Source organism: Salarias fasciatus, assembly GCF_902148845.1.
Source record: "Salarias fasciatus chromosome 23 unlocalized genomic scaffold, fSalaFa1.1 super_scaffold_20, whole genome shotgun sequence".
In the NCBI taxonomy this organism is placed as follows: Eukaryota; Metazoa; Chordata; class Actinopteri; order Blenniiformes; family Blenniidae; genus Salarias; species Salarias fasciatus.
In genome coordinates this window covers 6,677,166-6,698,945 of record NW_021941230.1, presented here as the reverse complement: position 1 = coordinate 6,698,945, position 21,780 = coordinate 6,677,166, and the positions used below count along the sequence as shown (strand labels likewise).

At 44.3% G+C, this 21,780-nt stretch overlaps 1 protein-coding gene across 1 annotated transcript in view; it reads right to left on the bottom strand.

Annotated features, from left to right (window-relative positions):
* LOC115383847 (receptor tyrosine-protein kinase erbB-4-like) overlaps nucleotides 1–13,948 on the bottom strand; it is a 267,754-nt gene extending 253,806 nt beyond the window's left edge. Inside the window, exon 1 of the mRNA XM_030086039.1 lies at nucleotides 13,814–13,948. Coding sequence (XP_029941899.1) covers nucleotides 13,814–13,877 — 64 coding nt within the window. The 5' untranslated portion in view covers nucleotides 13,878–13,948. The remainder of the gene's footprint in view (nucleotides 1–13,813) is intronic.
* Between the last annotated feature and the right edge of the window lie 7,832 nt (nucleotides 13,949–21,780).

Below are 21,780 nucleotides of genomic sequence, written 5' to 3'. Positions count from 1 at the left end.
TATTAGAGTCCATTTTAAAAGGGTTGTGTTTTCCTGTTTCCACGGAGACAGAGTTTGAGCTTTTTTCAAAAAAGTTCTCTTCTCTTTCCATCGGTATCTGATTGACGATATTCCGACGGATTTCGGCGACTCCGTTGCACATCTCTCAAATTGCATTGTCACTGAAGTCGGAAAGCTTCTCCTATTATCTGCGAAAACGAGCGGCCCAAAAAAACGCCCCGTCGCATCACTCCGGGGAGATTTCACGCGGGGAAGACGGGACGGAATTGACAGCCGGGCTCCACAACCGTTTGGACGGACGGCGTTATTTTCAATTTGTCGAGCAAAAAAAAAAAAAAGAAAACTCAAAGGACGTGACAGCAAAGTGGGAGCTGTGAGGCTCGTTTGGTTGGTTATTGTCAGCTCTGTCAATTTTAAGGATTTATTTTTTTTTTTTTTTTTGAAAAGGCTTGATCTCAGGCGCAAAGAGCAACGGGACCCTTCCTAACTCCCTGAAATCAGCGGGAAGTCACTTCTGTAATGAACTCTGGATTTTATTTATTCGAGGAGACGGATCCAACTTCAACTGTATTCGAAAATTTAAAAACGGCAAACCTGCCAATATTTAGAAAAATGACAGAAAAATTGGACCAGAAACATGCCAATTAAAGATATAAGGTACTATTTTCCCCATTTTCCCTCCAGGCTTTTCAAGTTTTTGCCAGTTTGGAAATGATCACTTGCTCAATACGTCCAGCACATGTTGGCGGACAAAAACAGTGGATAAGTTAAATGAGTGGCAGGCGATGAGAAGGTTTGTAATTAATTACGAACAAAAAAAAAAAAAAAAACGAGGCTGTAATCGTGTTCATTTAAGTTAAAAAATACAGGTCACTGCTTTCATTCCCTCCACAAATGAGCAGGTTTTGTTGACTCCAATTACCTGGCCGTGACCCGCCCGGGGTGCGGATCGCACGCCGGTGGAAAAAAAAAAAAAAAAAACGCCACGCCGCCTCGAGACGCCGCGCTCTAATTAAGGAAACGAGAGAATCGGAGGGGCAGATGGCGGGAGGAGAGGCGAGCGGCCGCACTTCCTCTCACCTCTGCTTGTCTTTTTTTTTTTTTTTTTTCGCCCCCGGTAACGATCTGGAAGAACACACATCACGCTCGCCGTCTTGTTGTCAAGATCTCTTTTGTCTTTTTTTTTCCTTCCTTCATGCTATCTCTGCTCCTCTTCACCTCTGTGGATCTATATGTGTGCGGCAGCGGCGGACTCACTGTACACTCATGTCAGATGTCCTGGAGGTAGATATCACAGCCCAGACAGGAAATGAAAGCCCCGCCGGTGGAGAGAGAGGAATGAAATACGACGGCCTGCGCATCTAATGTGTTCCTATGTAGGACAAACGGCACGTTTTAACTCTCCTTCCCCCTGTTTTTGCTGCTCGTCAGCCTGACTGTATCTGTGCTGAGGAGGGTCGTGGGCGCAGGCTCTCCTTCAACGTTTTATCTTCATTCCAATAGGAAAGAAACGGGGGGGGAAAAAAAAAAAAAAAAAAAGATCTTCACAATGTCGGAAATGAGTAAATTCAAACCACTTCAAAGTTTGGAATAGGGTTAGCGTTAGCAGCTAACCCTGCTCTGGCTGTAAAAGGCCTTCATTTAACCATCTATTAACCACAAATTCAAGGTTTTGAACAAGATTAAAGCATAAAAACAGGCAAAAGATCACAAGTAGAAAGTGCAAACTTCACAAAGAAAGGCTCAACCTGGACTCCGACCGGGTATTTTTTGACTTCAAGGCGCTAACCGCTACACCACAATGTAATTCAAAGATCGGTGAAATGGCTTGAAAGCATTCACGCAAAATACATGAGATGTTTTAAATTATGAGAAAATACTGACACGAGAATCCATTGAAATACGTTTTCATTTCCTATAGTTCAGATTTGTTTTTTATCCAAATTCTGTGTTTTACAATCTAAACATGCAATAACTGTGAAATATCCAAGTCATTTTAAGCGTAAAAATGGGACATCCCACACATTTCCTGTGCTTTCAGACTGGTAAAGTTTGTTAAAGTAAATTAGACCCTGTTCACAAGTGAAAACGGAAAACTTCAGCAGCGTTTTGGACGCCTGTTTACACGCAAACAGTTAAAAAAACATGCCAACTTTTTTTTGGCAACGTGGGAAAAACGCCACGATTTTCTGCATTTTCCCTGTTAACCGACATCCTTTTCAAAATGTCGTGTAATCGTGATACGCTTCCGAGGTGAAAAGTGCAAAACGGCGCCTTCTCAATCGAAATGTTGCCGAGGAAACAGCTTCACACAGTCGGCACTGAACACAACGGGCAAAGTGAGTAAATGGGACCTATTTAAATTACCATACTGGCCTGAATACAGGCCGATATTTTTTTTTTTTTTTAGAGAAATTGTGTTGTCAGAAATGGGCTCGTGCTATAATCGAGGACTAGACTGTCGTTACACATCCACGCCACTAGATGGAGCCAAAGTGCCTGGTGACCAAGAAGCGAATGAAGTCACAGTGATCTGATGGAAAAACGGAGAACGTGACCACCTGGAACGAAGAAGCTCGAACATTTTATTGTCACAAATTTATATTTGAAAAGTAGGCGTCGTCCTATATCCGGGCCAATACGGTAACACGACTTATACGAACCGAGTTCAGTCAACTCAGATTAACTGATTTTGCCAAGTTACCTTTACTCAAAAGATTTCAGTTAAACAGACTCGTCTAGCTTGTTGAGACTGAGACGAGTCTCCGGACGCTCCGACATTCACGCTTCACCCCAAACCCGCGTGACGGACGGATGACGCTCCGCTCGCGCAGCTAAATCATATTCATGGCGAAAAAAATAAATACTTCTTTCTCAGATCTGCACTCACGAGCAGTATTTTACTTTTTCCCCCCCTCACCTAACTGGATTTAAAGTGTTTCTTCAGCCAGGGAAGAAAAAAAAAAAAAAAAACCCTCTAAAAGCCCTCCATAATCCAGCACAGAGAAGCTATGACAGACCACAACAATGAGTTTTGTGAGTGAACCTGTTTGTATGCCCCGCCGCCCCGCGCTTCAAACATGATTTCAAGGGAGTGAAAGCCTTTTGAGAATTTCATTTTCAAGCGGAACAGGGGTTCTCCGAGGGCAGCGGCGTGACAGCGCCGTCTCAGAACGCCGCGCGGCCAAAAAAAAAAAAAAAAAAAAAAAACCACGTGCATTTTTTTTTTGTATTCTCTCTCTCTCTCTCTCTCTCTCTCTCTCTCTCTCTCCATTTGCGTTTATCTGTCTGTCTCCTTCCTCTCCTCTCAGGATTTTCTCACAGGCCTTTATCTGCAGGGAAACACACCAACGGCGCCGAGCCGCTGTGGAGTTTTAATAGACTCGGAGAGAGGCGGGGATATTAGCACGTGAAAATCAGTCGTAATTAAAGTTTTCTTTGCACGTTTCAAGTGACAATGCCGAAAACGATTCCTGTTTTACACGGAAAAGAAACACGAAAAGTTGCGTTCCCCCCCCCCCCCCCCCCCCCCCCCCCCCCCCCCCCCCCCATTTATAATTCGGTCTTGGGAGCCGTTTCCAAAAAGTGTACGTTTTCAGTGGCTCCGCGCAGCGTTCTCATGTCAACAGACACCAAAACGTTGCATCAACGGAGCCTCGTTCTTGTTTTCCGCTCTGCAATTTGGAGGTTTGCAGCCAATCCGATGCCTCCTTTTTTTCTTTTTTTTTTGCCTTTTGAGATTCCAGATCGGCGAATCATCCAAAAAAGATCCTCAAAACCGTAATAATTTTGATAAAATAGCTATTTGTCGAACAATAACGGCACGCTGGAGTAATTTCATCATTAATTAGGTTTCCTGAAAGGCTTCAAATCGTCCAAAAAGCAACATTCATTCAGAGAGAACTCCCCTCATTTCCTCAATAACGGCAAATCTTCTTGATTTAACTCGGATATTATTCATACAACAGATAACTGGGTTATTGGTATAACACACACACACACGCACTCACTCACACACACACATACACACACTTACACGCGGGGTATTTGTTCTTCATCTTCCCCTTTTCTTCAGGTACATGTGACCCAATTAGCATTATCCATGGAGACTGAACAAAAACAAGGCTGTGCACGAGGGCGGCACATCCCACTGATCGTGACACACTTCACGCTCACACAATAGATATTTCACAATCGCGAAACCTTGGCGCACACGCATGCATGCGCCCACACACACACACACCAGTTGGAGAGTGTGTGTGTGTGTGTGTGTGTGTGTGGCCCCGGCTTGATTAATTGGAGCGTTCAGCAGCCATGATAGCAGCGCTCCTCAGAGACAACACGCTGTCGTAACCTTTGCCGGACACACACACACACACACACACACACACACACAGTCACGCGCACGTGCACGTGCACGGTGGCCACAAACACACCTTTTCATCTCTTCCCTCCCCCAGACCAAATTAGACCCGTTTTCGTCTCGCAAACGACCCGCCATTAGCAGGCGCTCACCTTGCCAGGAGCCATCGCGTTTTAGCCGGGGAAGGTGCAACTCGAGAGTGTGTGTGTGTGTGTGTGTGTGTGTGTGTGTGTGTGTGAGCACTGTATAAAGTGTGTGTTTTCCCAGACTGAACAGACTCTGTTCACACGACAACATCTTCAAGTGAAAAATGGATTCGAAAACACGCCAGAAGGGCTCAGAGGCATAAAAAAATCGACATTTCTGAGGACAGCTCCCGAGGTGGAACTTTTTGAAAATGGTGGAACTCCGTGGGAATGAAGGGAAAGGAAACTTTTTTGAAAATCCCGACAGTCTCCAGGGAATCAAGATACCAAACGGAACCTTTTGAAAATGCGCCGTCTCCGTGCAAACGGTGGAAAACGCAACTTTTTGAAAATTCTCCGACGGTCTCCATGGAAACAGGGGAAAAGGTAACTTTTTGAAAACATTCTATCTGGATAGAAAAACATAACTTTATGAAAGCGTCCCGTCTTTAATGAAAACGAGGCAAAACATAACTTTTTGAAAGCGATACACTGCCATGGAATATGGGGTAAAACGCAACTTTTCAAAAATGTTCCATCTCCATAGAAACGGGGTGAAGCGGAACTTTTGAAAATAACTAAAATACGTAAAATACGTAAAATAAAATGCGTGACTGTGGGAAAATGTCAACAGTTGAACATGCAACTTTTTGAAAATGCCCTTGACTGTCTTGAAATGGACGAAAACACGACTCACCACTATTCACGTTTATAGCCAAATCAACCGTTTCCATGGCGACGGACATCATTTTCAAAGCATGCTAACACGAAGCTTCTCCGAAATTCTGCATTTTAACTTGATATACCGAGCACACGACACTTAAACGGACCGATGCACGAATATGAACCGATTAGTATCAACGCTCCTCAAAGGTGGCGTGACCTCCAAACACACACACATGCACGCACGCACACACACACACACACACACACACACACAAAGCCGAGCCAAGGTTTTTCTCCTCTGTGAGTTTTATGTACCTTTAAACCTGCTCAAGGAGCGGCTATATTTCTGCTATGGCAAGGTGACTTCGGCGAGATAGCGGGGGGGGGGAAAGGAAGGAGGGGGTAATGGGGATGAAAAGACGAACAGAGGAAGAGTCTCCACCTCTGGTCAAGGCATTGTTACTCTGCGATCGACACCGCAATCCCTCTCCCCTTCCTTTGTCTCCACCTCATCCTCTCATGCTCGCTCCTTATCTGTCCTCCGAGACTTTCCATCTCTTTTACCTCCGCTTTGTCTCCGACACACACACACACACACACACACACACACACACACACACTCCTCCGGACACTCGCGCGCGCACACACACACACACACACACCTCCACCTTCTTCCTCTCTCTCTATTCCCATCCTCCCCAGTCAGCTGTCATGGCTGCCACTTTCTTGCGCCCACTCATTTATTACAGGTCACAGTCGCAGGTGGGGCCGCTTCAAAAGGACAGCGCGCCCCGTCTATACATACACACACACACGCACACGCGCACACACACACATACACAAACAGATGCATGAAGAGCATAAACATCCAGGTCATGACACATTTTGCAAGAAAAAACATTGATTTAAAATGTTCAAATCCAGTTGTCAAGTTTTAGAAGTTACCTGCACAAAAGTATGTTTATGTACAGAAAAATGCATTTAAAAAAAATCCAATGAAATTTCACAATGAACGATCACATATCAAGGGTTTTTTTTTTTTTAATATGATTTTGCAACAATTTTCAAGAAAACTCCTGACACCTGGCTTGTCCGTTGTTCCAAAACTCCAAGCTCTCATGAATCAACTTTATTTCATGTCTTTTCAAGTTGAAGCCGTTTCAAAGAAGTGTGATTTTTCCAAACACGGTGGATGCATGAGCTTTTCCTGTCATTTGAAATGGAACCCAGCCCTTATTAATCCACGCAAACGAGTCGGTACATAGAATTCTACTTTTCAATTTTGGAATTTCAGTTTTTTTCCTCATCAAAAAACAAAGTAATATATATAATGCAACATCACAATGAATTAACTTCTTGTAAATGTTTGTGGGTTTCTTTTTCTGCATTATTTTCCAACAACCGTCATGAAAAATGCAGTTATCTGTTCTTTCAGTTGTTGCAAAACTCACATGTTGAAGTATTTCTCATGAAATTTTAATTTCTTATTCAATTCAACAGCTTAAAAATGCATTATTTTACAAATACGGTGCACCCTTCAGCTTAGTCTTCAATTTGAAATGAAACGCAGCCCTAACTTACCCATGCAAACGAGCTGATCTACGCAAATCTGTGTTTCAATTTCAACTTTTGCCATGATTTTTAGCCGTTTGGGCTTTTTTACACTTTCAAATGCAAATACAATGCACATTTCTTTGAATATAAGAAAACACCAGTATGAATGAAACATTTTTTTCATGTGATTTGCTCAAGATTCTCTTGAAAAATGACCTTACTGTCACAAAACACTTATGTTCCCACGTGCTGTTTTAGTGTTTCTTAAGATTACACTTCAATTTTGTTCATTTCAAAGTTGCACCATTTGATATAAGTCATGAGTTTTGAGTCGAAACTGTTTCAAAAAGTCTAATTTTCCAGAAATGGTGCATGCATGAGCTTATTCTTCAAACAGGAATGGAACTCGGCTCTTATTTACACATGTAAACAAAGTGGATACTTGCAAGCTGCACATTTTATGACAACACAGACAGAGCAGGCTGTGTTTCTTCCAGAAAACCGAACATTTTCCAACAAAACGTGACGATTTTTGACTTTTTTTTCTTTTCCCTGTTGAATTAAACGATTAAAGAAGCCAAATTTTGACCCCGAAACTTGACTTTCCATCAATTCCCATTCAGAAACACATCAACGTGCGCGCACACACACACACACACAAACACACGCAGTTTATTGTCATTATCCTGCCTTTAACAAAGAACCCGGCATGTTTCCACGGTCTGAACACAGTTTTTAATCTCACGGAATTAGCGGAAGTACTGAAGGGTTGCATCCTTTCATTACTGGAGCGTCATCCTCACTCATTTCTAATCCTTGTAAATGATGATTTTCACACACACACACACATGACAATCGCCACAAAAAAAACAACAACCCAGTAATCTTTCCGTCCTTCTTTAATTGTGGGCAAATCTTCAGGAATCGGGTAAAAAAAAATAAATAAATAAAAAATCCAGACTCTGGCAGAAACAGCCTGATAGACACAACGTCGAACATGCCTGAGCGCACACACACACACACAGAGAAAGTCACACACACACACTCTCTGGTAGTGCCAGACAGATTAAGGCCCCTGATTAAGGCGGGTGTCGCATAAAAGTCTTGGAACAGTAAATATCCTTAATTTGTAGTGTAATTAAACAGATTAGTTGCCGTGAATGTCTTACCAGGGATTAGCTCGCACATAATACTGAAACATAATGCACCAGGCGGGCTCGGCAACACACACACACACACACACACAACAAGAGTATCGATACGCATCTAAAATTGGTCATTTTTAAGCAGAGGTAGGAAGATAAGGACGGAAATCCGCCGCTCGCGGGTAAATTACGGGATGAGAAAGATGAATTCTCCTCCTTTTCTGAAGGAGAATACTCTCGCGACGTGAATTTCGTCTATTGTGCTGAGAAGGTAGAACAGAAGGCCAGACGGGAACGGAGTGAAAGGAGGCTAAAGGAACCGGGGGTAGAGAAAAGCCCAGACCGCCTGTGAAAGACGGGGAGTGGATGGCTCTTGATCCCAGCGCCGCCGAGGAAGCGCTGCCAATCAAAGAGAAGGGGGGGGGGGCTGAATGCCGTCCCACTTCCTGCGCTGGCTCGCAGCCCGAGTGTAAAAATCAAAGCGTGTACACACACACACACAGCGCAAACACACAAGAGCGCAAACACACAAGGCGAATGTATGGGCCGCGCATAAATATTTGAGCGGATCGCGATTCCGTGTAAGTCTTCCGACCAAGAAACCGGAGTTCTTTCCCCCCCAAAATCTAAAGCTGAACGGCCGAGACTGTTCGACACTTCAGCTGACGACCGCTGTTGATTTCCTCTCTGGGAGTTGTGGCACACGACACACTTAACGGTTTTAAAAAGTCGCATTTTCCCTCGTTTCCATGGCGGCGATGGAGTTGGAGCACAGTTTTAGAAGAGTTTCGCCAGTTTTTGAAGAAGTTGCGTCTGTCTTGACGGACATCGACGGACGCTGAAAACCCGATGAAATTGCTACATTTTCACTTGAAAACGTCGCAGGAACGTGGCCCGGAGCCAACGCTCTCTACGATTTGCTGCTTTACCGAGAAAGATTGAGCATAATCCTGCTTCTTTCTCAACAACAGTAGCTCAAAAGTCAACATCTAAACCTCCAGCTGAAGGGTTTATAGGCCGTGTGTGTGTGTGTGTGTGGTAGAGAAAACACAAGGACGGATGAAACGGGACAGGGAAATAAAGCAGAGACGTTAATGGATGAGAACAGGAGGGAGACTAGGTGAGACGTGGCGATAAGGAAATAGAAGCGAAAGAGGAAAAGAGCTAATGAAATAAAGAAAGGGGGAAGACTTATACGAGGAGGGGAAAGTGTTGTGAGTCAGCCTGGAGTGTGTGTGTGTCTGTGTGTGTGTGTGTAGGAAGCCCCTCAGACGCAGGACGGAGGCATTTGTCTCTGAGTGGAATTACAAGTGGCGGGCCGAACAAACCCTCCAGTGGTCTCGAAGAAAACAGAGGAGGGAAAAGAAACCAGATTCCTCCGTCCTTCCTGTCTTTTCTTCCCTCGCTCGGACCGCGAGGAGAAACTTCCAGCCTCGGAGCGAACGGAGAGGAAAACAGAGCAGCCTTGCAATTAAAAAAAAAAAACACATAAAAACTTCTGAGACCCCAAACGGGAGGCGGGACGTTGAAGAGAATGCGTCAACTTTTAAATGAAATACTGAAAACTGGAGCTGCGGCACCATGGACATCGGCAATGAAGCGAAGCACGGCGGAGGAAGCATCAGGCTTTAGGGCTGCTTTGACACCTCAAGTGGTGAAATGCCGATAAAGAAAACGTCGCTCATGAATTAAATACCCACAATGCGACGGCTACAGACGATTTCTGTGGTTTGTGTGATCAAAACTGGCTTTGCGTCGAGTTAAAAATGGTGAAAAGCAACTTTACCAGTGAAAAAAACGAAGAACGAATACTTCTAATTCATGAAAATGTGGCTGATTTCCGTGTTTTTGGTGAGAATATAGACATTTTCATCATCTGCGTAACATCGAAAAGGTGGTCTCGGCTCCATTCTCCCCACTCGAGATCAAACTGGGCCGGAGAGAGACTAAAAACGTGTTTGACACCCCTGATTTTACGGCGAATCCCCCCCCCGCCCCCGGTGCGCAGTGTTTTTTCTGCGTGCGAGCGAGAGCTCGCTCCTCCTGAAAAGAGGGACATCTGTGCCAGGCTTCTCTCGTCTTTCCACCGGCCAATCTAACTCGCACCAGGAGCTGGCAGCCGACTCCTCGGCATGACCAAAGCCAGCCATGCTCATCATTAGGAAGCAAAAGCACGAGGGGGGGGGTGGTGGGGGTTCAAAAGTCCGTCCTGCCAACTACACAAACACAAACGCCAGAGCCCGAGAGGGACTAAGAAGCTTCGGGATGTTTCCGCAGGCCAATAAAAGACGCCCCCAAATCTTGGATGCGTTTCCCTTCCCCACACGCTGCGCACGTCGCGATTTCCCTGTAAATATTTGGGTGGTACGTGAACTCCGGGAACAGAAGCCCCCTCTGTAACGGCTGGCGGGCGAACAAAATGTCAGGCAGACCAAAAAAAAAAAAAGAAGAGGAACGTGGGAGAACAAAAAGGCAATCGGGAGAGAACAGCGTCATCTTTGTCCGATAGCCATCTGAGCGCCGGGAAAGCACGAGACGCAGCGCGCCGCCGTCTCGGGCCTCGGAGGAGCTTCCATCATCATCCCCGAGACTCCAGGAAAACAGCGAAACCTCAACGGACGGCGGCGTTTTCGTCTTTCCGTACCGTACTGTATCTTCCGAACAAACCGACCGTCCGTCCGTCCGGGCCGATATCGAGCTACGATAGCCGTGTTGACTAATTTAGAGCAAGATTGAATTCCTTCGCCCCCCTCATCTCTCATGCTGTCAAATAAAGACCTCCGCGGTCTAGACTGATGCTATCAAAAAAAAAAAAAGAAAAAAGAGGAAGAAGCAGCTTAATTAGCTTGTAATAAATTCTCATTTCCACCGGTCGTCTACAAAGCCCAGCTCCAGCTCGCAGCTCCCGGCGTGCCAGTTGACAAACGCCCAGTAATTCGACACTGGCATCCCCCCCCCCCAATGCCCAACACCCCCACCCCTCCTAGGCCATTTCACAGGAGATCTTTAAATGTCACCCAAACACACACACACACGCAGTCGAGAGCCGGTGCCGATTAAAACGTTCGGGCCGTTTGTTTTCAGCGAGATAGAAGAGGAGTTGGAAATCACCACTGTGTACTTCATTTAAAAAGGTGATAAGATTGTTGCAGCCGAGGCGCGCACACAGCTTTTAATCTTCATGAATAAACCAACAAAGGTCTTCCCAACACAGCCCCGGCGGCAAACAAGTCCCGTCGCGTTGCCGTTTCCAAAAAGTTTCGCGTTTTGAAAACGACGTCCGTTTACACGGAAATGACAGGAGACGATGGAGCGAGCGTGTCCGGGCCGCAGGTTGGTTTGTTGGTTGCTTGACAGAGGGAAGGCAAGTTGCGTTCGTCAAATCTAAAACTACCAAAGTTCCTTTGTCCGTTTCCATGGAGACGGAGTCAGTTTTTTTCCCCAAAAAGCTGTGTTTTCCCATGTTTCCATGTCTCCCAAAACCGTTGCTGCATAAACCGAGGCCTGAGATGCAGCTAAAGTTGTTCGGTTTCACTTGAAAAACATTGTCGCGTCAACAGGGCTTCACGATCGAAACGACTGTAATTTCGCCGTGTTTCACTTCGTAAAGTGGGGGTGCCAAACATAAGGCCCGCGGGCCACATCAGGCCTGCAGGAGGCCCCAATCTGGTCAAACCACCAAGCGAACTGCTTAAAACTTCAATGATATTCACAAAAATCACAACAACACCAAAACCTGGGCTGTCTTGAAAACTGGCCATCCTGTTGCGTTCAGACTAGCCTCAAAGCCACGCTGTCAAGGTGTAAAAAAAAATACCCATAATGCATCAGTTACAGACGTGTTTGACTATTTCACTGTATGGAAATTGGCTTCATGTTGAGCTTGTTGTCATTTTCTGTCTAATTGTTTAGTTTCTTATAACAAAAAAGTAGACATTTCCATCATCTGCATAAAGAAAAACTTTAAAGTAAAAGTTAATGGAGGCTGATTCTAAATCTACTAAACTGTTTCTGACACCAGTATTCTGGAGCTTTCATGAACAGTTCCTGCATTCTGAATCACATTACCCAGCGTGAGATCCTACAACCAATCATCATAATCGTCTATTTTCTGGACAAGAATGGAAAGGAATCCCCGTATTAATCAATTAGTTGCACCTTTAAGCCGACATTGCCGCAAAAAAGCTAAATCAATACTTTAACTATTTCCTCGTGGGAACGAAAACAGGCGGGAAATGCTTCAGTTCTGTGGCAATTTGGTCAAAAAAAACAACATGTAAACAAGTGAGCAGGTTGATCAATGTTTTGGTTTGCAGATGTGCATGTGCCCAAAACACACACACACATACACACACACACACAAACACACACACAAAGCGGAACGGCTGACTGGCAGCAATACTACAGACATTTGTCTCACAACAGGGGAGCACAGACAGATCCAATCACCATCTTAAACAGAGAACATCTCTCGCCTTCACTTCCCCTCACACGTCTTTAAATGTGATTGATATACGAAGCCCAGAGTGAGCTGGGCTTTTTTTCCTTTTCTTATCCTAAACCACAATGAGGAGGAATATTAAAATGGGGGAAAAAAAGAGAAAGACAACACACACAAATATCCACTGAGTTTGCACCCACCAGCGCCGACACACAATGAACTTCCCAAGAGGCATAGCTGAGATTCTCGCCACCCCCCCCCCCCCCCTCCCTTCCCAGAATTTGCATCACAAATATCTTGGATGGCGAGTTGCATGCGTGGAGAATAAATAAAGCGGAGAGAGAGAGAGAGAGAGTGCCACTTCTCTTTCCCTCCCCATTCATCCCGCCTGTCGCCCATCCATCCGTGCATCCATCCACTCCTGCTTAACAGGCAAGCATTCAGGGCCATGCATCCACATGAGAGTCAGCAGGGTGTGTGTGTGTGTGTGTGTGTGTGTATGCTTATGTGTGTGTGTCTCACAACTCAGCCCGTCACTGAATCCTCTGAGACTCCTCCAGATTCATGTTTAAGCATCAAAATCTCATTTATTCGAATGAGTTTGTGAAGTTTGCTTCATTTCGTACATCTCCCCACACCTTGGCGAACAAGTGCAAAGAAAAAGTTCAGCCATGAATGTAAACATCAGAATCTCAAGCAATCGCCAGCAGAGTCTCCCAGGAACGCCGCGTTAAAAAAAAAAAAACCTCGAATTTTTAGCATCTGACGAGCAAATAGCCTCCAAAAGGAAACCCTAGATTCATTAAATTAACAAACTTCTCTGTAAATTGACTGCTGAGTGTCGGAAAGAAGCTTTCTTTAAAAAAAAAAAAAAAAAAAAGTCTTGGACAGGGACGTTGCAGGAGCATTAAAGTGATATTTTATCAGGGGGATCGACACCACGGGGGGTCCGAGTGATGAAAGCGCAGACCCCCCCCCCCCCCCCCCCCCCACCGCTTGAATAAAAACCCCCCTCGATGTATCTAACATATAAATTATTAAAAAAAAGCAGCGAGGAACGGAAAGTATGCCACTTGGTGCAACCGATCCATACAGCGGATGTGCGTTACAGCGGATATTTAACAGGAATTGCTGCGCATTGATTCAATTTGACGCAAAAATGTAGGGCTATTAGATCTTCCAGGACGAAACCGAGACACTAAAGCGCTTCGTTTTCACCTTAAAATGCAAAGATTTGAACGATCCAGACGCAAGATTTGCACTTTTTTTTTTTTTTTTTGGAGAGCTTTTTACGCAGAGTCCCGACTCGCTCCGGAGCAGCCGGAGCTCACCGATTGCACCAGGTGTGTGTGTGTGTATCCAGATAAAACATCAAAAAAAAAAAAAAAAAAATCAACGTGGCTGGGGTTTTAAACACTGGGGTTGAATCCGGATCCATAAAAAAAAAAAAAACACTCACCTGACTGCGCCGCGCTCGATCGGATCACCACCAGAGTGACGAGGACGCAAGCTGGGAACTTCATCTTCGGTGTTTGTTATCTCCCGTAACTCACATGTCCAATTAAGATATCCTCGCTGTTCACACGCGCACACACGGAGAGAAATAAATACGAAAGAAAGAAAGAAAGAAGTCTTCTTGGAGGCTTTAGATCTTTGGCACAGTCCCCCTGCGCGTCCGAGCGCTTTTTTTTTTTTTTTTTACGCACTCGTTTGTGTTTGTTTATCGGATCCCAAGTCCAGTGTTTTAAGGTCGCTTTCCTCTCGCGGACACTCTGAAGCCACACGCGCACTCCCCTCTCACTCTGCCATTGCGCCGGTGGTCGGAGGAAGAGGAGGAGGAGGAGGAGGAGGAGGAGTGCGTGCCGGGATGGGGTGTCGGTGTCGGTGCCGGTGCTGCCGGAGTTGAGAACACGCCTTCTTCCCAGTGATCGACATCTTCCCCAGCCTATTATCTAAAAGATTAGGAGCATTTTGTCCCTTTTTTTTAAACTATTATTATTTTGGAAGTCCGCCCACTTCACTTATCACCCCTCCTGATTGGCTATTAGTCTTGACACGCGCCTGTCGATACACCTGTCTGTTTTGGTCTGAGGTGCGTAATTCTGTCATCTACCTGTGCAAAACGAAGTGAAACAAGGAAGAAAGAGGAGATTTCGCGAGGTCAACAAGAAATTGGGATAAGAAAGTGCTCTTTTTCCCAGGATATTGCATTATATTGTACATTCAGGGCTTTTTAATTTGACTTTAGCGACAATTAGAAAAGATTTGCATCCGGTCTGTTTACGAAACAGTGTGAGAAGTTTACTTCAGGGTCATCCTGTGCCAAATAAATAAATAAATAAATAAATAAATAAATGAATAAAATAAAACCCTCCACCAGCAACAAGACACAGCACATAAATTTTCATGATGCTGGTCTGGAGCAGCTGCAGAGGAAAAATCTCTTTTTTTTTCCCATCCGGGGGACCCAAAAACGAGCTGGCATGATCAAAAAAGGGACAATAAAGATCTGGATTTGTGGTCCATGTAAAAGCCAGAAACTTCTAATTGGCCAGATTAGAGGAATAACTACAGAAAGCAGAGGATTGCCAGGGACGGTGAGGGAAGCGCAGTCATCGTTCCAGAGAGAGCGGGGCTCATTCAGTGTCCTCTGCTGCCCTCTAGAGGAATCCACGCACAACTGCTGCGATTTTTCAGTCCATTCAACATTTATTGAAGGAGTAAAATCCGCTTTTGGATAAAAATAAGAAATAAATATAGCTCCATGAACGATTAAAAAATAAATTGTGATTTTTTTTTATCATTATATACAACTTATAGAGCAACAACTACAACTGACAACAGTTTGGATACCGGCTTCATTCACATTCCTTTAAACTGATCCAACAAAGATATTAAAATTAGACAAAAATAAAAAGTTTTTCCTCAGATTAGATACTGAAATTTGCATATTTATCCTTTCAGCTGGCACAAAACTAAAACACTGGACATTCAAACTGAAAATTTGAGTGTAATAAAATATATTTTAAGATTTATAAACATAAGAGACAAAAATGATGTGAAAATCATAATTTCTCACATAAAAAAATAATCTTAATTGTATTTATTAACTATTGAGACGGTCTTACTTGCAGGGGTGTCAAACATAAGGCCCGTGGGCCGAAACCGTCCCACAAGAGGCTGTAATCTGGGCTCCAGGATCACCAGAGAGCGAGCCTCACCTCTGCACCATGCCTTCAGCTCTGTTCTGACTATTTACCCAAAACTGATCCCTGAAATACCTCCCATTTACGAAGCCCGTCTACCATGCAGAAAACACTCCAGAGTCCTTTAACCCTGCTTAACTTGATATAACAACTCAGTTTTACTCCAGTTCTGGGTATAACAATAAACTAAAAACTCTGGGGAAAAGATTTATCTTATTACTGTGTATGCAGATCTTAAAGCCTGGGAAACACTTTGCTGTATATTAAATTACTTTGTTGCAGGCCTGTTTCTTTTTTTCCCAGTGTGTTGAAAAAAGGGGGGAAAAAAAACACTTCACTTAATCTGCAAATGAGCAACAAAAGTCCAGAGAGTAAGTTTCACCCAGAATAAGAGGTCTGGGAGCAGAGTGTAGACCTGCTCCGAGCCAGGCCACAACCGAACTGGAACCTGTAAAGGAGCCCAAACTTCTAGCTCCAAACTGACTGTAAAGAGAAAAGGGTCAAATTCTACAAGAAAAATCAAACTTCAGCTCCTGCAAACAAGGGTCTCTCTGCCATGAACCAGCTAATATTTTGATTGGGGATGAAATACTTATTTCACTCAACATTTTATAGTGTGTTTTTAACTGATATTCCTGCCAATGAACAAAACTGAAAAGCCATCAGACCTATGACGCATCATCTTGTCTTGTTATATTGCAAAAAGCAAAGCCAGCTGTTAGCACTGGAAGAAAATGGCACGCATCCCAGGCAGTAGACCAGGCCACTGTACCGACTGAAACACCAAGAGGTTGTGGGAATGGTACAACATGGGAGAGCAGGCCTCGGATGGGGAACAGCAACTAAGATGTGGTCAAAAGCCGCTGAAGCAGAGAGGAAAAAGCTGATTGTCCAAGAGGTCACGAAAGAGGAGCATGAAGGTTACAGGCTCAAAGCAGTGAGCCAGTCTCTCCAAGGCAAGTGGACAACATGGGAGGGCGTAATCGAAAGAACCATCGCATGGGCCGACTTGTGGAAAACGCCCCAAGCCCGACTGAGTTTCCTGATTAGGAGCACGTACGATAGATACCCTCCCAAGTCCACAGAACCTACATCTGTGGTACGGCACGGACGACCTTTGCCCTCTCTGCGGCACCAGAATCCCAGCCTGCAACGCATCCTGTCCAGCTGCAAAGCAGCCCTGACGCAGGGTCGCTATGGGTGGCGACACGACCGAGTACTGCGGAAAATAGCCGAAGTGATGGAGGTGCGCAGACCGCAGGTGAACGAGTCCAGCCCAGTAACTCCTCTGCACCAGCCTATTCGGTTCATCAGAAAAGGGGGAGAGGCACTCAGTAGTTCAGAGCGGTCTCTGTTGTCTCCAGGAGGAGAGTGGCGGCTAACAGTCGATGCTGGCCGCCAACTCAAGTTCCCAGAACACGTTGTCATGTCATCACTTCGGGCAGATATTGTAATCTGGTCCAGTTCTGCCAAGTGTGTCATCATGGGAGAGCTGACCATACCTTGGGAAGAAGGGACGGAGGCAGCCTTCGAGAGGAAGAGGGAAAGGTATGCTGAGCTTGCCTCCTCTTGCCGAGAAGCGGGTTGGAAGACATACATCTTTCCAGTTGAGGTCGGCTGCAGAGGCTTCACTGGAAGCTCCACCCAGCGGTTCCTGAAGACTTTGGGGATTAGTGGCCCCAGCCTGCGGAAGGCCATGAAAGACCTGGCTGAAGAGGCAGAGCAGGGAAGTCTCTGGCTCTGGTTACGCAGGAAAGATAAGTTATGGGGAAAACATGGATCCTAGGTCAGCTGGAGGGGGCAGTAGGGAGACGTCCCTACTGCTGCTCCACCAACCTGAGATGCTCCGGGATTAAAGGAGTGAAACATCGAAGAAGGGTGGCTCCCAGCTGACGACCCTGCAGCTGTCCAAATGGCACTGGCGGAAGTGCGTCAAGCAGCAATGCTACGCAGGTTTCACCTGTGCTCAGATCTCTTTGTGTCAAACAGTGAACCGACACAAATACTTAGACTGGCAGCACGGCTGTCAGTGGACGGTCCCACAGTGTCCGGTGTTTCAGATTAACTGGTTCCCCTGTTAACTGGTGACCGATCTCCACAAACACATGCTGGTAATAGCAGATGTTAAATCAAGACTCACAAAAAGTACAAATATCATTGTAACTGCAGAAAAACGGCGTTTAACAGAGCAACTGCAAGTCTCGGTCAGGTTTTCAACATCTATCGCTCACCAGTTAACAGGGAAACCAGTTAATCCGAAACACCAGGCTGATGGCGTTATAATCAACAATGAAAGACAGAAACAACAAGAGAAAATTAAATTATTAAATGTTAAATGCGCCAATTATCTCATAGGAACTTGACTTTGCAACGAAAATAAAAAAAAAACTATTTTTAAATACAAAATAGATAAACAGCCAAAAGATTCCATACGCATTCCCAGATTTTCCACAATGAGCTAATCGATACTTGACCATTTAAACACAACCTTAGATTAAAGCATAAGGATGGACCGATACATCAGCCGGCAGATTACCAGGCTGATATTTGAGGGTTTTTTTTACTTGTATTGGCATCGGTCGAGACGCACGTTGATTCTCGGATTTATTTTTCCCCTGGCATGATTTACAGACAGGCATTCACGGGGCAGCTCTGCCGGAAGACCCTGCAGCGCACATGCAGGGTTAAGCACCACTTTTTGATCATTTTAAAGTACGTTGCGTAAAGTTGAACACATTTGTTAAAAGTTTTTTTTAACTGTTCAATAAATATTTCTTATTTTAAGCTTCACACCTATAATATTTGTTATCACTGTGTCTTTTTTGATGTAAATTGAGGGAGCAAATATCGGCTTAATTTTATACATTTCCTTTTTTTTTTTAAACATAGGTGTTTTTATGTGCATTTAGAGTAGTTATGCATGTAATTATTTAGGTTTGAAGTTCATTTAACTCTGTCATATTGTAAGTTACGGGAAATTAATGTGGAAGCTGTGGTCTCCGATTGCATTTGAATGTGTCATGGTGGTTGAGCGTCGGGGAAGCGTCGGACACGGAAGGAGGAGACCGGGAAGAAAGACACATGGAGGGAAAATAGTTTTGGTTCAGGGCCTAACCGGGAGAAAAAAGACTGAGTTTGAGTGGGTTGGAGCTCAAATGGACGATTTTGGAACGGCTGTTTAGTTTTTTTTTTTTTTTTTTCGAGTCGCTCCAACTCAAAGTAGGAGCTAGCAAAAAGGATTAACGTGGCTGGAGAAGAGGAGCGGCCACGGACCGTTGCTGGAGGACCACAGACAGGAGGGCGGAGGTGAGGGAGGACTCGGGTTGCGGTGGCTGGACCTGGACTTCACCTCGGCGGTCTCGAGTGTGTGTGGATTCTGCTGCCAGAGCATTTGCCAAGAACTTGCTAATTCTTACGAATGTCCGCGAATGCATCAGAGCTGTAAGCCAGCGCTGATTGGCTGTGCGGCATTAACGAGTTTTTTTTATTCTTTGGAGGAAAGCTAAACAGCAAAAATGGAGAAGAAAAAACACCAATCTGGCGCATTCAAGAGAAAACCAAAGGAGAGAAAAGAGAAGTTGGTTGCTTCTTGTCATCAACTAACGTCTTTACTTTTCATCAACACCGCACCATGGCCGCGAGAGCCCAACAACACCGGTTGCTGTGACTGAAGACGAGGCTATGCTAGCCGCTAGCGGTACTAGCCAAAACCTAACGTCTGAGGCCAGACTGTCAAACCTCACCTTGCTAAGTGTTGAGCGGGACATTAACATCGACAGGGAGAAAGTGGTCGGCAGGTTTGCCGCCATGAAGGAGAGGAGGGCAAAACTTTAACGGACGACCACAGCATGTACAAAGCTCTAGTTGTTTTCCACGTCACCTGGATTGTTTTATTCGAGGATGGTCAAGGATTATGGAGGAATCAACTGAACTGCGGTTACCAGCACAGAGAGAGCCACTGGTGAGTTATAGAAACCTTCAAACATATTATCTTTATCAGAATGCCGTGGTCTTGAACACCTGCCTATTTGAATGTGCCTTGTGTTGCTCTCAACTATAAGAGACCACCGAGTCTATTTCTTATTTATTATATGTGAATTCCAAAAGACACAAGCTGTGTCTATATCCATCTCAATAGATTGTGTAATTTTAGACCAGCTGTGCTCATTTTATATGATACAGATTTAGCCCGTGACTTTTTATCTGAGCTTTCAGCACCATGGACAGCCGACACTCTGAGATTGACACGTCAGGCTGCATTTGCCTGTGTGTGTGTGTGTGTGCGTGCGTATGTGTATTTGTTCTTCAGAACAAGTTTGTGAACTGGTTTGTGACTTTATTCTGCTTTCTGAGGCATATAGGTTTGCTTGGCTCAATAAAAGTGAGCATTGGTGTGTTGTTTGATGGTAGGATGAGGTATTGTTTGAATGGTAAAGTTACTATCAGAATGCTCCGCCCCCTCTGTACTGAGACCCACACTCCGCCTCTGGCCAGAGCTGTACACTGAAAAAAAAAAGGATCTGTTGGATTTACATAAAAGTATGGACATCGGTTGCACATAAAAAAATCATGTTATGTCAACATGAATATTGCACATAAAAAACATCACGTTACACCGTAATGAATATCTCCTTCTCACTACACCTAAGAATTCTACATTAGACAAACGTGACTTTATCATGCAATTTTCCAGAATTTATTCACATTTTACGCACAATAAAATCACGTTTTAGCAGCACATATTATTTCATTGAAATATAATTTTCCTAAATTGAAATTGCATAATAAAAATACAATTGCGGACAATTTTTATGTCTAAAAAAGAAAAGCCTATTCTGCCAATATTTTTCTGCAAGAATCACATGCATTATTACAATTCATCAAACATAGGACACTGAACCCAAATTTAAGGTCCAACCCTTTTATGAATTTAACTAGAAAATATGTTTACAACAGTGTAAAAAGTTGAATCTGTTTAACTTGAACAGTCATTTACAATTACCTGAGCAATGACGAAATGGAACATTTCTTATGGTGTCTTCTATCAGCCATTTTTTTTTTGTAAAACTCATTCAGCATGTGTTGTCCATGAAGCCCTGTTTACAGTGCTCTCTAACAAGACAAAACTAACGAAAAGAGTGGCTTGCCATTTTTGGGGAAACAGGAAAAAAAAAACAGCAGCAAAACAAGCAGCAGAATGCCAGTTAAACCCACTTTTAAGAAGAACATGAAAACATTTTTAAGGTACCATCTCTACTCAAAGAGTCGGAGCTTCAAGGCCTGAGCTCTTTTTGACATCGCTTTGCCTTCCAACTCCATTACAAGTTTTTGTATTACTTCAAAGGTGTATCTGAGGAGAGGAGGGTAGTCCAGGTTTAAGTTGTGAAAAAGGCCAAACAGCGTGGCAACCGCCACCCCGACACTTGGTAGGTCAACCACCTCAGCCTGGCCGTCAAGGACCACGAGGATGTCCTCTTCCCCGTCACCGCCACTTTCCATTATTAGGAAAATTCCCACCGTGGTGTCCTCGATTGCCTCCTGGATTGCAAGACGGTCTTCAGTCTATGGAACACAGTTTTATAGAAGCAAAATATGACCAATCGCCACCTGAAGGGGAAGCAGAAAGCTTTCATAGCTTTCTTTAAACATTTAACAATCATTTATATAATGCTCTTGACAGCACAAGAGCACAGAGTGCTTCAGAACACTTTCAAAGCATAAATTAACATGTCATAATAATAAAAATGCAATAAAAAAGTAAAAGTGGAACCTGTGGAGTAAATAGTTTGTCCGGAGTCCTCCAGACCCTAAACAAAACTCAAAACAAAGCAATATTTTGTATTTAACACTCGTACTACCAGAATAATTATAACTGTAATAATTAATTTATAACTAAGGAGAGACCAATTATACCAAAATCGTGCTCTTTGGATCATATTTACAGCCGTCTCTCTTTCTGCCTGAAGTCACTACTCTGGGCGGTGTAACAATGTCCCACCCACAGCTAAATTTTGACGATAAAATTTTCATTTTTACTGCAAATGAAAATCGGCTTGACATATCGGTTATCAATTTCCACAAGTACCAATAATCGGCATCGGCCCTAAAAAAGCCATATTGGTCGATCCTTACAGAGGACCTCTCAGCCCAGGCTGTCCTGTTTAAAGACTGTTATTCGGGGTGGCACTAACTTCTTCTTTGTCCGTGAATAAACTAGGGG